At 32.5% G+C, this 15,249-nt stretch overlaps 1 protein-coding gene across 1 annotated transcript in view; it reads right to left on the bottom strand.

The window, feature by feature from the left end:
• LOC134706182 (protocadherin Fat 4-like) overlaps window positions 1-15,244 on the bottom strand; it is a 42,806-nt gene extending 27,562 nt beyond the window's left edge. The window contains exons 1-8 of the mRNA XM_063564890.1: window positions 14,833-15,244; window positions 13,957-14,028; window positions 7,678-8,870; window positions 6,837-6,944; window positions 5,075-5,188; window positions 4,347-4,446; window positions 3,231-3,390; window positions 724-1,146 (exon numbers count right to left, since the gene is read on the bottom strand). Coding sequence (XP_063420960.1) covers window positions 724-1,146; window positions 3,231-3,390; window positions 4,347-4,446; window positions 5,075-5,188; window positions 6,837-6,944; window positions 7,678-8,760 — 1,988 coding nt within the window. The 5' untranslated portion in view covers window positions 8,761-8,870; window positions 13,957-14,028; window positions 14,833-15,244. The remainder of the gene's footprint in view (window positions 1-723; window positions 1,147-3,230; window positions 3,391-4,346; window positions 4,447-5,074; window positions 5,189-6,836; window positions 6,945-7,677; window positions 8,871-13,956; window positions 14,029-14,832) is intronic.
• Between the last annotated feature and the right edge of the window lie 5 nt (window positions 15,245-15,249).

Raw genomic sequence — 15,249 nt, 5'->3', positions numbered from 1 at the left:
GGACGGACGAACAGACGGACTGACGGACGGTACGACGGACGGACGGACTGACAGACAGAGGTAAAACAATATCCCCCCCCTTTTAAAGCAGGGGCTTAAAAAAAAACAAAAAAAATCAACCAAAATTAATTAACATTTGCAAAAATATTAATATTTATAAGTTATATTCTTATAAATTGGTTCTTATAAATACAAATTCACATTAAATATCTGCATTCCTGCATCAAATGTTGCTAACCCGATGGAAAATCTGGACCTTTGGGTCTCTGTTTTTCACAATCCAAGATAGAAGAAGACACCCATACCACCTTAAACTTATGCACATATACCTTTTTTCGAAGAATTGTTTTTAATAAGTCTAAATTAAGAAGACGTTTATCACTTTTTAATTGCTTCCCGGAAGCTTCCTTCCAGGAAGCAATTCGCCGACATATTTTCCGTATGCAAGTGACCTTAGTAAAAACGCGGTGATTGCAATATGCATGGATATCTGGTCACCTCCATTTAAAGTGATAATGTATTTTTCCGTAATAAAGAGAAGAAACAGCAACGGTTTGGCTCGAACATTGAGCCGCGAATTTTGGTATTAAAGTAAAAATTATATTGACAATCCAGTGAAGAACTCAGCTCACTATAATGACTTTTACAACATTATATACAAAACATGGTTGCTATCGCTTGATATGATGCACTGACAAATAAATCAGATAGAATAATTCTAACCTTAACAATGAATAAGTTATCTGGCTGTTACTTGTACCAGCTTTGTCTGCATCAGTTGCAATAACAGTTGCTATTTGGTTGGAACAATCCTTATTTTCTTCAAATTCAACTTTAAGGTCGTCTATAGTAAACACTGGTGGGTTGTCGTTTACATCAAGTACAGTTATCGTTACTGACATGGAACTTGATCTTATTGATATACCATTATCTCGTGCATATACACTCACTCCATATGTCTCGGAAGTTTCACGGTCTAATTTTCCAGTGACAGTTATTTCTCCAGTTGTTTGGTTAATTCTAAAAGGACCACCATTATTACTGACGAGGTCAAAAGTAATTTCTGCATTTTTCCCTTCGTCAATGTCAGTAGCACTCATTTTTCCAATACTTGCTCCAATAGATGAACCTTCAGAGACTGTCATACTGAGAGAAATATAAGATGTTTCAATTATTAATAAAATTTATCAAACATTAAGCAGATGTATGAGTAGAATTTTCAACGAGACGACACTTCAATGAAACAATAACCTAATAAATTTTCAAATTTATTGCCTCTAATATATCCTACACGGTTATCGAACTCGTGTATTCAAAATCGATGTTTGTGATTTGTTGAAACAAAGATTACCTGTCACGTGTGTTTCGCAAAGTTCGAAGGCGTGTTATATCTATTTTTAAAAGATGTCGCTTTAACCGGCACAAAGTGTTGTTTTGATATTTTTTCTGATACAGAAGCATTTTATTAAAAGCTTCACTTTAGTTTAGAAATTTAACACTGCTAAATGCCAATGTTGTGTAGACGTGCTTAATGTTGTTGAATTATTTGATTGTTAAGCGAATAAGAACACAATTTGAGGTTTTAAGCTTAAAAGGAAAACTTAGTCATTGGCCATAACTGTTTTTTTTTTTTCAATTTCATAAAACAAAAATCATCAAGGATAGTTGATTTGTATTCAGATTGGTTTTGTCTGTCTCATGTATTTTATGTCCAGCTTGTAAACATAATACAAACAAGTATGTATCATAATATTAAGAATGTAAATGTTTCCGTGAAAATGCATCATCTTTAACCTTTTAAACATATATTTTATCGAAATATTCTTTATAAAGCAAAACATGTCAATATTCACCTCAGAAGCTATCAAAACCTTAACAAAGACATATTAAGAAGGGATATAGTTACAATACTGTTGTCAGGTCATTAAAGATGGCATATTTTGGCTTTAATATTTACTCACTTATAGGGTCTTTGCATCGAAACTGAAGACATTTATTCAAAAACCAGTTGTTGGCATGACACGGTTTATGTTCTTTTCATATATGTTATGATGTTATGATACTAAACCCCTAACGGACGGATTGTGTCTGATATTAATATGATAAAGACAAAATCTTTCAATCTGTTTAATTGAATTCTGGAGCTGCATGTCAGTTAACTGCTAGTAGTCTGATGTTTTTTATATCATTGTCATTTTGTTTATTTTCTTTGGTTACATCTTCTGACAGCAGACTCTGAATTCTCTTGAATTGAAATTTAATGTGCGTATTGTTATGCGTTTACTTTCTGCATTGGCTAGAGGTATAGGGGAGGGTTGATATCTCATAAACATGTTTAACCCCGCCGCATTTATGCGCCTGTCCAAAGTCAGGAGACTCTGGCCTTTGTTAGTCTTGTATTATTTTTAATTTTAGTTTCTAGTATACGGTTGTGAGTTTAGTTTGGCGTTCATTATTATTGAACTAGTATTTATATTTGTTTAAAGGCCAGCTGAAGGACGCCTCCGGGTTCGGGAATTTCTCGCTGTATTGAAGACATGTTGGTGGCCTTCTGCAGTTCTCTGCTCTCCTGTCGGGTTGTTGTCTCTTTGACACATTTCCCATTTCCATTCTCAATTTTGTTTTATCTTGATTAAATTACATGTATATTTGTGTTTAAATATTTCTGTAATTTAACATAAATTAACTAATATCGTCTTAACACGTAGTGTATATATTTGAGTCATGGATGTGATAAAAAAAATGCTAAAAGATATTATTACACTGTAATACTTTCACAATAAAAAAAAAACGAAATTTTTTGCATAGAATACACGAATAACCTAAATCAGGAGCCTGTAATTCAGTGGTTGTCGTTTGTTTATGTGTTACATATTTGTTTTTCATTCATTTTTTTACATAAATAAGGCAGTTAGTTTTTTCCTAGTTTGAATTGTTTTACATTGTCTTATCGGGGCCTTTTATAGCTGACTATGCGGTATGGGTTTGAAGGCCGTACGGTTACCTATAGTTGTTAATGTCTGTGTCATTTTAGTGATTTGTGGAAAGTTGTCTCATTGGCAATCATACCACATTTTCTTTTTTATGAACTACAAACAAAACCCAAACAAATTATTATTAAGCTTTTATCTCAATCACCACTCATTAATTTAACCAGATTTATATATCAAGGAAATCATATTATAGTCGGTAAGTTTATAATACAAATTCATCATTCAAACAGAATTTACCTGCTTTGACCAGAATTGAATTGGGGTGTATTGTCATTTTTATCCAGTACTTTGACAGTAACTGTAGCTGTTGCGGAATTTGTACCATCTGATGCAACAACTTCAACATTTAGGTGATCTTCCGTTTCTCTGTCGAGTCCCAGTTGTGTTGCTATAGTTCCTATTTTAAAACAAAACAATGATTGATAGAATGTACATAACATTATTCAAATATGCTACACATATTTATGGGGCACTAGCTTTTTGATTTGATATGACTCAAATTCTCATATTTGATATTCTAAAACGTATATCGAAATCACAATAAGTCTGAAATAAACAGTTAAAAAAGCATGTACTCAAAAAAAAAAATTAAGGACTCAAATCTACGGCGGGTTCCAAATCGATTGCAGATTTCTAATGTATGGGAAAAGTGACGTTACATACGTCAAATAAATCAAATCTATGACAGATTTTTGTTTTCTCCAAATCTATGGCAGATCTTTTCCGTATCATTATAATTGAATAACGCCATTTTACATCGTCGCCGCCGCTTACGTTGGTGGAACCCATAGATTTGAACACCACTTCAAATAAAGGTTTTTCCTTTGACAACAATTTGCGTGTGGTTTGAAGGAAAATGTGATGGACAAAACGTGCTATTTAGAAAAGGAATTATAATAAATGTTTTACGGCTGGGAAAGCATTAAACAGTGAAATGTCAAATTTTAACTTCGATGCAGGGTCATAAAATTAAAGCACAGTCATTAGAAGAAGCTCATAGAGCCAAATTACTAAGGGTGGTGTGTTAGTGACCAAATCATAATGTACGCACGTCAACACTGTTGGGAGCGACAATACCGACAGACATCGAATATGTGTGTGATTTTGTTCGATTGTAGATCTATTACTAAGCGGGAATGTGTTAGATATTCCCATTTTCTACTTTTTTGTAATAAGGTAATGTTCAGGGTATGTTTCTGAATGTTTTCTTAATTAAATATTTCAAAATAAAGACAATTTTGACCTATAAAGGTTTACTTTTATAAATTGTGACTTGGACGAAAAGTTGTCTTCTTGGCACTCATACCACATCTTCCTTTATCTATATACAATATGTTACAATATGTATCTTACCAGTAAATGAATCTATGGCGAATTTGTTAGTATTTGTTGAAATGCTATATGTTACTGTAGGATTCAAATCTTTATCAGTCGTCGATATTTCAGGAACAACCTAATACATAAATGGAATTCAAATATTTCATTATATACTTTCAATTGCTATTTAAGAAATTACTGCAATATTTTTTCTGACTATGGAGGAAACACATCAAAAATGTGTGCCACACTGAATAACCCGTGTAGCGGTCTATTTTTAAGTAAGCACCACAATTGTGATGTTATTTCGAGTAAAAAGAAAAGAAATATAACAGTCATGCCTTCTAATTTAATTCTAAATTTCATTTTAAGACGGAATAAATCATCGAAAAACGTTGATAACGTCATTTTCACATGACACAAATAATGTATATGACAAACCACTATCAGTCAACCAGAGGACGTATTACGTCCAACATTACATTATATACTTATGTTTTTGATTTCTTTTTAACATGTCAGATTTTCTAGGTTTTGCCTGGACTTGTTTTGTCGAGTCAGTTTATATCGATTTTTGATATACAGCAATTCTATAAGTTAAGATTGGATTAGTGTTTGAAAATACAAGTGTCATATGCCTGGCTTTATACAGGCGTTACCTTATGTCATACAATGGGGGATAAACCCTGTCAACAAAACATAAACCGTAGTATATGTTCATAAAAAAACGCGAGGGTTTATAAATCTATTTGATCTTGCCTTACCATCAATTTTTCATTAAGAGCGTTCTCTGAAACCGTGGCTGTATAAGAATGGCTGGCAAATACAGGTGGTTCGTCATTTTGATCGGTCACTGTAATAGTTATCTCTCCTATTACCTGTCAATTACATGCAATAAATATGTGTAAATCTAATGAAAAAGTAAAACAAGAATTATCAAATGCATCCGTAACTATAAAACTACCTTGAACGTATCTTTCTTTAATTCTTTTTCTTTTGACAGATATTAAATAAAAATAGCAAAATAAATTAGTCATCGTTTTACAAAAGATAATGCGCAAAATCTTATAAAACAAAGTGTGACTCTCTGATATTAAAGCGAAAGGGTATAGATGTTGTCAAATGTAAGGAAGGTCAATTCCGTATACAAAATTATCAAACTCGCATATTTGTTTATTTTTTTAAAAATGCAATAAAAAATGCACGAAATAATTTCTACCTTAGCTTTTATATATTATCCATCAAAGTATGCATTTGACTTGTATGGTCCCTTATGAAATTATGAAAAAGCATATAGAAGTGTCATGTATTGAGATCAAAATTGTGAAATGCAGTTAGGTATTTAAACATGCACGACAAGGTACAAGTATATGTTTCAGAAGTTTGTTCTGTATATTCATTTAAAATTGTTGCTATGGAATCATTTATTTTCGTGGGTACCAGTATTTGTCGATTTAGGAACACTTAGTCTTGCGTGTTCTTATGTATTGGATTTTGTGATTTTGCAAATTCTGCCTGCAAGGCTATGGGGAAATTGTTGTCCGTTAAACATTTAATGTGCCCCTCTACTTGCTTACTTGTTTCTTTATTATTATGAGGCTGACTTCATGCAGGAACTTTTTAGGAAGAAAGATAAGAAGTTAGCAATATCCTTTAAATCTACTTTCCGCTATATAGATGACGTTATTTCACTAAACAATTCAAAATTTGGTGACTATGTGGAACGCATCTATCCCATCGAATTGGAGATAAAGGATACTACAGATACAGTTAAGTCGGCTTCATATCTTGACTTACATCTAGAAATTGACAATGAGGGTCGGTTGAAAACAATACTTTACGACAAAAGAGATGATTTCAGCTTTCCAATTGTGAACTTCCCATTTCTAAGTAGCAACATTCCAGCAGCACCTGCATAAGGGGTATATATTTCCCAATTGATACGATATTCCAGTGCTTGCATATCCTATTATGATTTTCTTGATAAGAAAGCTATTAAACCAGGAGTTCCAAATAGTGAAGTTGAAATCATCCCTTCGTAAATTTTACGGACGCCATCACGAGTTGGTTTCATGAATGTGACCTACCGAATTAGACTATTTACCGGATTTGTAATCACAAAAGCATCACGACGGGTGCCACATGTGGAGCAGGATCTGCTTACCCTTTCGGAGCACCTGAGATCCCCCCTAGTTTTTGGTGGGGTTCGTGTTGTTTATTATTTAGCTTTCTATGTTGTGTCATGTGTACTATTGTTTTTCTGTTTGTCTTTTTCATTTTTAGCAATGGCGTTTTCAGTTTGTTTTAGATTTATGAGTTTGACTGTCCCTTTGGTATCTTTCGTCCCTCTTTTAATGCCGTGGTTTACCTGTAAAAACGACATTTACGAAATTGATTTCCTACGAAACATAATAAACCCACATGAGTTGTATTTCGTTTTTCTGTCATTTTCGTTTACAAGTTAAACGGACATCTGTCTTATAAGTAACAAACTTTAATCCTGATATCTATGTTAAATTTACTTACCACTAATGAACATTTCAGTGCGCCATCCTCGTTTGCTACAATGGTATATTTAAACTCCCTCTCAGTTTCCATTTCCCTGTCAAAGTCTCTTACATTTTTAACTTGACCCTTAAAAAATAATTACTGGGTGCTATGAACTGTTACAATAATGGCCAATGTTATTACCTACTAGATTTAGATATATTTACAAAGAATAATACCATGATGACTGTATGATGACTGTATCGCCACCACTATTTATTATAACATTATAAACGTTTGATAAACATCATGTTTTGTTATTAATCATTTTGAATAAACTAAAATCGATTCTTTAATGCATTTATTATGATTCGTTTGTGAATATAGCATTTTAATGAAAAAAATCTGAAGGTCGAAATATGCTACAAAATTGGGATTGAAAAATGTTATCTTGTTTTCTCTGATATGGGTTTTTTTGGGGTGTTTTTTTTTGTAATAGTTCGGGCATTTTTATGGGTTTGGAATTTGCGTTTTCTTATCATTTACTACCATCTAAAGATGCACTTAATTTTGTGAAATTGCCTGAATGAAATTTGATGATTAAATGAAGATATCATAAATCTAATCTACAACTTCTTCTGTAATTCAGTAGGTTACAATAAATTCTTCCTTTAACGATTGTTGTTCTTAAACAAAAACACAGCTTCACAAGTACACTATGATGTGACAAAATGGACAAATTATTGACATTGACGGCATGGCCACTTCGGATGGGTAAATGTTGAATAAAACGAAAGATAGGTGAAAAATAGCTTATCTGACTTACTTTTAATCGTTAATGTATGATATTAAATATCTTGTAATAAATGTATAATCTTACCGTTTGAAGGTCAATACTGAAATCTGTAAATGCTGATCTATCTGTGAACTTATAGTTTTTGTAATTTGGGATAAAAACGGTTTCTATTACTCTTGGAGTTTTTTGATTTTCAGAAATACTTCCAGCAAATTTATTTTGGAGATTACTGGTTGTCGTTTGTTCAATTTCAACAGTTACAAATTCAGTTACAGGATGCAACCCGTCAGTCACTGTAACAGTGGCGTTATAACCATTTGCGTTTGTGCCAAAACCACTTCGTATTGTTATGATACCGTAATCATTGATCCTCAATTTATCGTCTGGATTGATCCTAAATTTCAAATCGGAGTTCGTATCGGGGTCAATTGCTGAAACAACACCGACTATCAACCCAGGGTATGCCGACTCCAATGTAAAAAAATTATACGGTGTGGCTATAAACGTTGGACTTTTATCATTAACATCTTGTACATTTATCATTATTGTAGTGTCAAATGTATAGTCACTTATTGATATCCTGAGTGTTTTCGTTACTTTAATTTGCTCGATATAGTCTAAAACGACGGACCCAAGAGTCAATGACATTCCACTTATTTGAAATTCAGAATCGGAATCAATTGAAAATGGATTATTTAATTTCAGGTTACCGACAACTGTATTTGCAACACCATCTTCGAATAACTCACATTCAAACTCAGCACGTATGATATGAATTGTAATATTAACAACGGTAACAGAAGTAAATTGTTTTTGAATTTCGACATATGTTGAATATGCTATTGTTGTGGGCCCTTGGATACTATTTAAATCGATAGTTTTTGATGTTGTGATAACTCCATCGTTTTGTACCGTTACGATATCATGAGGATCTATTTGTGTCATGTTTTCAAATAATAAGCACGACTGGCAAACGAGGCCAACCACACTGTCTTTCAATGTTCCATCCATTATGAATATTTCTTTCCTTATAACACTGTCCTTGTTTACTGTTATTGTTATATGTTTGAAATCTCGTATCACTATACCATCAGCTGTTACAGACACTACCACAAAGATTTCATACTTCGGTTTCGTCAAATCTTTGTCCAATGCAATAGTAACCATCTCCGTGTTTACAGTTTGGACTCTAAAAACATCAGAATCTTGTCCTATTATTTCAGCTACAGGATTTGTTTTATATAGACCTTGCACCTCTGTGAAATCTATTGTAGTAACTAAAAAAGATAAAATTGAAATTATTAAGCAAAGACCTATAGTTGATCATATTATGATTTAGACAGTGGTCTTCCAAATTACTAGGAACTTTCTAATTATGACTTCTACAGTAATCAAATTACTGCTAACATTGAGATTGCGTGTTTTTACCCCGCCAGCGGCAGCATTTCAAGTTTTTTTTTCCAAAAAAATTAGTGATTAATATTATTGAAACCTTTCATCACTGTTGTGTTATTTCGTAGAGGTTATTATTTTCATTGGTAAAGGAAGCCGGGGTACCAAGAGAAAAACAACATCCTTTGGTAGGAAATATAACATGATATATCTTATAGCTAAAATCAAATATATATTTTCGTCTTTGACAATGTGTCTTTCGAGTTGCTTACCCATATGCTTACGATATATTTAGTTTACAGTTTGATTCAGAAGAAACACCGACATAGCTAAATAATAAAATTAATTATCTAATTACTACTACAATTTGATATTAATTCGTATTGTAATTTCTACTGTTATTAATAAATGTTTGATATTTCATACAAATCTAATCTTGAATTTCATCCAAGTGTCTTCCTTAATTTTGGGAACTCGTTTTAAAATTCAAATATGACGTCACTGTATACTTTGTGCATTGCACTGGCTTTGGCTAACACGGCTGTGTATTTTTGTAATGTATCCAGTTTTTTCTGTAGCTAGACACCACCTCAATTTAAACATGTACATCTTCTATATAGTAATTTTATAAAATTTACTGTTTGCAAAAGTATGGATTATTCTAAATAATAAGGATACTCTCGTCTCAGGCGGATAACCCTGGTCGTATTGGTCACAACTTTTTAGAACTTTTGGTCCTCGGTTATATTTAACTTTGTACTTATTTTGGTTTTCAAACTTTTTTCATCTGAGCGTCGCTTATTAGACTTGTGTTGACGTGGCGCGCATAAACCTAGTAACTTTTGTTGGCTATTTTTGGTTTGTTTCTCTGCCCTATATTTTCTCTCATTTATTTGTATTGTAGTCATAAAATTTAGTTCGTCGGACGTAAGTAGTTCGTGAATATTCATGACATGTGACCATTTGTCCGCACTTAAAACCCGTGCGGTCACCTTTCTGACCATCGACTCTCGCTATAGCCTAAAGTAGACACGTGTATTCACGGTTGATTTAATGTGAATTTGTAATTGGAATTATGATATTATTGTTATTATGTTTGTATGTGGTACATACATTGTTGTATTATATAGAATTAAAGGTTATAGCGAGTAGCACACATACTTTATGTCGTTTGTTCTTTGTTAGGCCATAGAATATTAATTACTTTATATTCGGACGAACGTAGTGAGGGAGAACATAGATATAGGAAGATGTGGTGTGAGTGCCAATGAGACAACTCTCCATCCAAACAACAATTCAAAAATTAAACCATTATAGGTTAAAGTACGGCCTTCAACACGGAGCCTTGGCTCACACCGAACAACAAGCTATAAAGAGCCCCAAAATAACTAGTGTAAAACCATTTAAACGGGAAAACCAACGGTCTAATCTATATAAACAAAACGAGAAACGAGAAACACGTATATATTACATAAACAAACGACAACTACTGTACATCAGATTCCTGACTTAGGACAGGTGCAAACATTTGCAGCGGGATTAAACGTTTTAATGGGCCCAAACCTTCTCCCTTTTTCTGAAACAATAGCATAACATCACAACATATAAAAACATACGATAAAATATCAATTGGCAGACTTAACTCAATCAAAAAACGTATGATTACACAATGAACGAATAAATTTGATCTGCGATATCTGAATACAAATGCACAGTTAATTAAATATTAGAGACAAACATTCATGACCAAAAGGCTAACAAACAAATTCAAACACACTGAGAAATATTTAACCAATCAATGTTCACTTTAGAAAAAAACCGTTTTTTTATAATCTTGAAGTTTATACAAATGTTGTAAGAATAAGTGAAAAATTGAAGATATTACAAATAATCAAAGCTGGTATACAGCAAAGATCCATATAAATAAAAAATGACAAAAAAGCATTATAAACAGTATCAACAGGTCGAATTAACTGTTAATGTTGTCATGTAATGTTGTCATTGCAAAGTTATAATTCACATTGCCAAGTTAATGCGGAAGGTTTGACATGTTACAAAACCATGTTCAACCAACCATTTTTTTCTTAAAATGCCTTGTACCAAGTCAGGAAAATGGCCATTGTTATATTAAAGTTCGTTTCTGTGTGTGTTAAATTTTAATGTTGGGTTTCTGTTGTGTCGTAGTTCTTTTATATTTGATACGTTTCCCTCAGTTTTTGTTTGTAACCCAGATTTGTTTTTCTCTATCGATTTATGAATTTCGAACAACGATACAGTCAGAAGTCTACTTCGTCAAAATTATCTCCCCATTACGCCAGTTCATTTTCACAATAATAGAAATGGTAGCCATTGTTGGGATGACGCGCTACCAATTTTGTTCTTGGAAACTGATAAATTTATCCACATTGCATCATTACATTCCTTATATGTCAGTTGTATTTTCAAAGACAAATGTATCAACTAGCTAATGAGAATCAGTTAATAATCTTTTCTGCAATGATTCAACTTAAAACTATTGTCTGATCGGTTGTCAGGTGGAATTTTCGAAAATTCATAAACATTTAAAAAAATTCTAATTAAATATTTCGGCGAAGTGCAGACTAGATTTTTATAGTGTATGATGTCTATAAACCCTAGTTATCACAAACAAAAAATTAGAAATGTTCGAAGATATGCATTTTCATCATCCAACTTGAAAGACTGCCGTCAAGCACTTTCAGTAAAAAAATAGCTATTCGAACACACCTTCTCTGTTTTATGACTCATTAGATAGGTATTTCACTTGACCCATATATTTCATCTTTTAGTACTTTGATTTTTTGGTGTTATAAAGCTTTAATATATAAAAATGATAGAATCTGAAGCGATACGATGTATGAAATATTCTTATTTTGTACGATATTAAGACAAAATACTCAACTCAAACACGCCCTAACATAAAAAGGTGCACTCGATTTTCTCTTTTCGATACAATTGTTACCCATTTTTTGTAATTTTTTCTTCAGTCACATTATGGAAGGGCAGACACGAAAATTACTGAACTAATAGATTGATATGTTTTCCGTCCGTGGTAATTTTTTCAAAAAAATCGGAGGTTATGCATTTTCATCATCCAATTCAACTTGAAAGATACCCATGTCGTTGACTTGATATTTAATTGTTCTGCTTAACTATGTACTAGATAAATTGAAAACTTATGCAAAGAGTGTTTTTAAAATAAAACACCTCGTAATTGAGAAGAAAATTGCAATTTTGTTTGTTTCTATTAACTTTTAAAATTTTGTTCACTAAAGTAAACTATACAGTAGTCTTTTTTCGCCTTCTCTAATAAAGAGCTTCGATTCTTTTGTTCTATTTCAACCTGATTTCCGACTGGGTATACTATTGTTGCCTTTATTTACCCAATCGAATCATCCGGTCTTCATTGCATTGACAAACGTTAAACAAACATTTATATAATAATGCAATGTATATGTTCTATTACATATGAGTTTTTTAAAATCGAGGTATCTACCTTTATTCATATACAGGTTTAATAAAAAAAAAATGTAGTTCTAGTAACATAACCTCTGTCCTACATTATGAAGTTTGTCTGTATCTAATAATACGTTACACAATCATATGTGTGTCTCGTGCAACACTAAAAAGTAAAAACACAAAAATACTGAACTCCGAGGAAAATTCAAAAAGGAAAATCAAAAATCAAAAGGCAAAATCAAAAGTCCAAACACAGCAAACGAATGGTTAACAACTGTCATATTCCTTGACTTGGTACAGGCCCAGAGACATGTATTTTCGATATATGCATCTGATGCATTCAAAATGGATTTATTACACAGCCACGTGTTTATTGATGATATAAGGACTTCATCTAAAGGGTAAAAAAAACCGATCAAAACCCTGGTAAGGAATTGACACAATACGGACACAAGTGTTACAAAAGTCAACGCGAACTACTATAAACCAACTAATTTTCGCGAATAGTTTATTACCCGTTTTATCTTTTCTAGTCTACTTCGCGGCTATTAATTTTCGCGATTTTCAAATAATTTGATGTATTCTAATGAGGGAAAGATACAAATAAAAATAATATTCGCGACGATTTATATTCGCGTTATATTTCTTACGCGAAAATAAATCGCTCGCGAATATCATTTCGTTTAAAGTAGTTCTTCAATTTGATGTGTCTCTATCATGACAAAAATATGTTCCCGGTCTTATGTCTGATCTGATTAACAAAACCCATAATAAACATGAGAGAAGTCTGATCTATCAAACTGTTCTTTGTGTCCCACTCTCCTTTGAAGCCTTTTTTTTTATTTGATTTGAATCGCCTGGCATGTAGGACCTGCACAGCTGAAAAATGGCCATGTCGATTTATCAAGTCTAGAATATCAATAAACTCATTGTGCTGCTTATTTAAGCCTTAATTGGAACTTTTGAATTATAGCTCTCCATCTTTTAAATGAAATTTGGATTTCAAATATTTTGGCTACGAGAATCACTGAAGAGACATGTTTTTGTCGAAATGCGCATCTGGTGCAGAAAAATTGGAACCGTTAATGTTATTGCATAGTTTGACTAACGAAAATAGATTGAACAATTGATTATAATTGTTGTATCAGCCACTTCCAGGGTAAGGGGATATCTAAATGTTGTTTTCTGTTGTGCATACAAATCAACAAAATCATGAGCAGATCATACACTTGTAAATAATAAATGATCAATGACTGATGGGGAAATACTCCATTATTTCATATCATTCAAAAGTTATGACAAGCAGAGGTGTTTCAAGAATATCTCAATTCTAAAACCTGCTACTTGCTTTATATATATTGGTGTGTTCATACTATGAAGACTGTTGACGTACTATTGAAAGTTTTAAACCTGAATATTTCATTTAATCAACTGATTTCAGAAGCAAGGAAAAAAATGATGAATTGAAAATTCTTACAATGATTCACAACATACCTTGATCACCCGGTTGGCTACTTTCCAAAAGATTAAGCGATGACTGTTTTGATGTAAATAATTCGCTCGGTACTGTAAAATAAAGATGAGTTTTTTTGTTTATGTTTTGGAAAAAAATAAAATCACAAAAATACTCAACTTCGATGGAATTCAAAAAGGATAGTCCCTAATCAAATGGCAAAATCGAAAAACGCAAACACATTAAACGAATGGAAAACAACTGTCATATTCCTTTCTTGGTTCAGGGATTTTCTCTTGTACAAAATGGTGGATTGAACCTGGTATTAAAACAAGCTAAACCTCTTACTTGTATGACAGTCCCAACAAATTCCATTATATTGACACCGATGTGTGAACAAAACAAAAAGCCATAATAGGTTAAAATATCATAAATAGTGGTAAATAGTCTAATTCGGTAGGTCATATTCACAGTTTATGATTGATATTTAAATTAAGGCAAAAAGAAAAGTTAATTGAAAAATAATAACTTAAGTTTAGAGTGTTATCATTTATTTTCCACTTGTTAATCAGTTTTAGACCAAAAAAAATAAACGTTTTTTTGGGGGGTTATTTTGCCATTGGTTTTTTTTTCGGCATGTTAGTTTAAATAACCCTTTGGTATCTTTGACCTCTCTTTTGAATACGGTTTGCCTTGTATGCAAACATCAATGAACTCTACCAATATTCTAAACTAAAGGTAATTTATAGATTAAACCTAAGATGCAGTGTTGCTTAATATGTCTAGGATGCTTTGAGGAATATCTGACGGGTGTGTCATTATTTCATTTATTTATTATCAAACAGCTGAATAATTGTTTGTGTATAGACAATACATGTGTATGAATTAAATACAAAACGACAATCAAACACACTCACATTGTGTACACAATCCATTCTTTTTTGCATATCCCTGTGAACATCTGCATATCCACGTACTGTCAATTTTGGTACAGGCACTGTTTGGTATTATGCATTTAGAGGTTCCACTGTATGCACCACATTCTTCATCCAGTGTAGCGTCTGTTCTATTGACGCCCTCAACATTATCAAGGCATTGTGATGGTTGTACTGTACTTGGTGCTGGTGTTGTAGTTGTTAATTCGATTTCGGTAGTCGTCGGTTCCTCTGTTGTAGTATCTGAAACAATACATGATCAAATGACAATACAAATTCATAAGCCATTTATTGTTTTACCACGTGATGAGGACAAACCCATTCCGGTAGCTCGAACAAGTTTGTGACAGTTAAATTTAATGGATTTATTCCACGTCACTTTGAAATCACAGATTTTTT

The sequence above is a fragment of the Mytilus trossulus genome, chromosome 2, assembly GCF_036588685.1.
Source record: "Mytilus trossulus isolate FHL-02 chromosome 2, PNRI_Mtr1.1.1.hap1, whole genome shotgun sequence".
NCBI lineage: Eukaryota > Metazoa > Mollusca > Bivalvia > Mytilida > Mytilidae > Mytilus > Mytilus trossulus.
The sequence above is the reverse complement of the archived record's forward strand: the minus strand, read 5'-3'. Positions and strand labels throughout refer to the sequence as shown.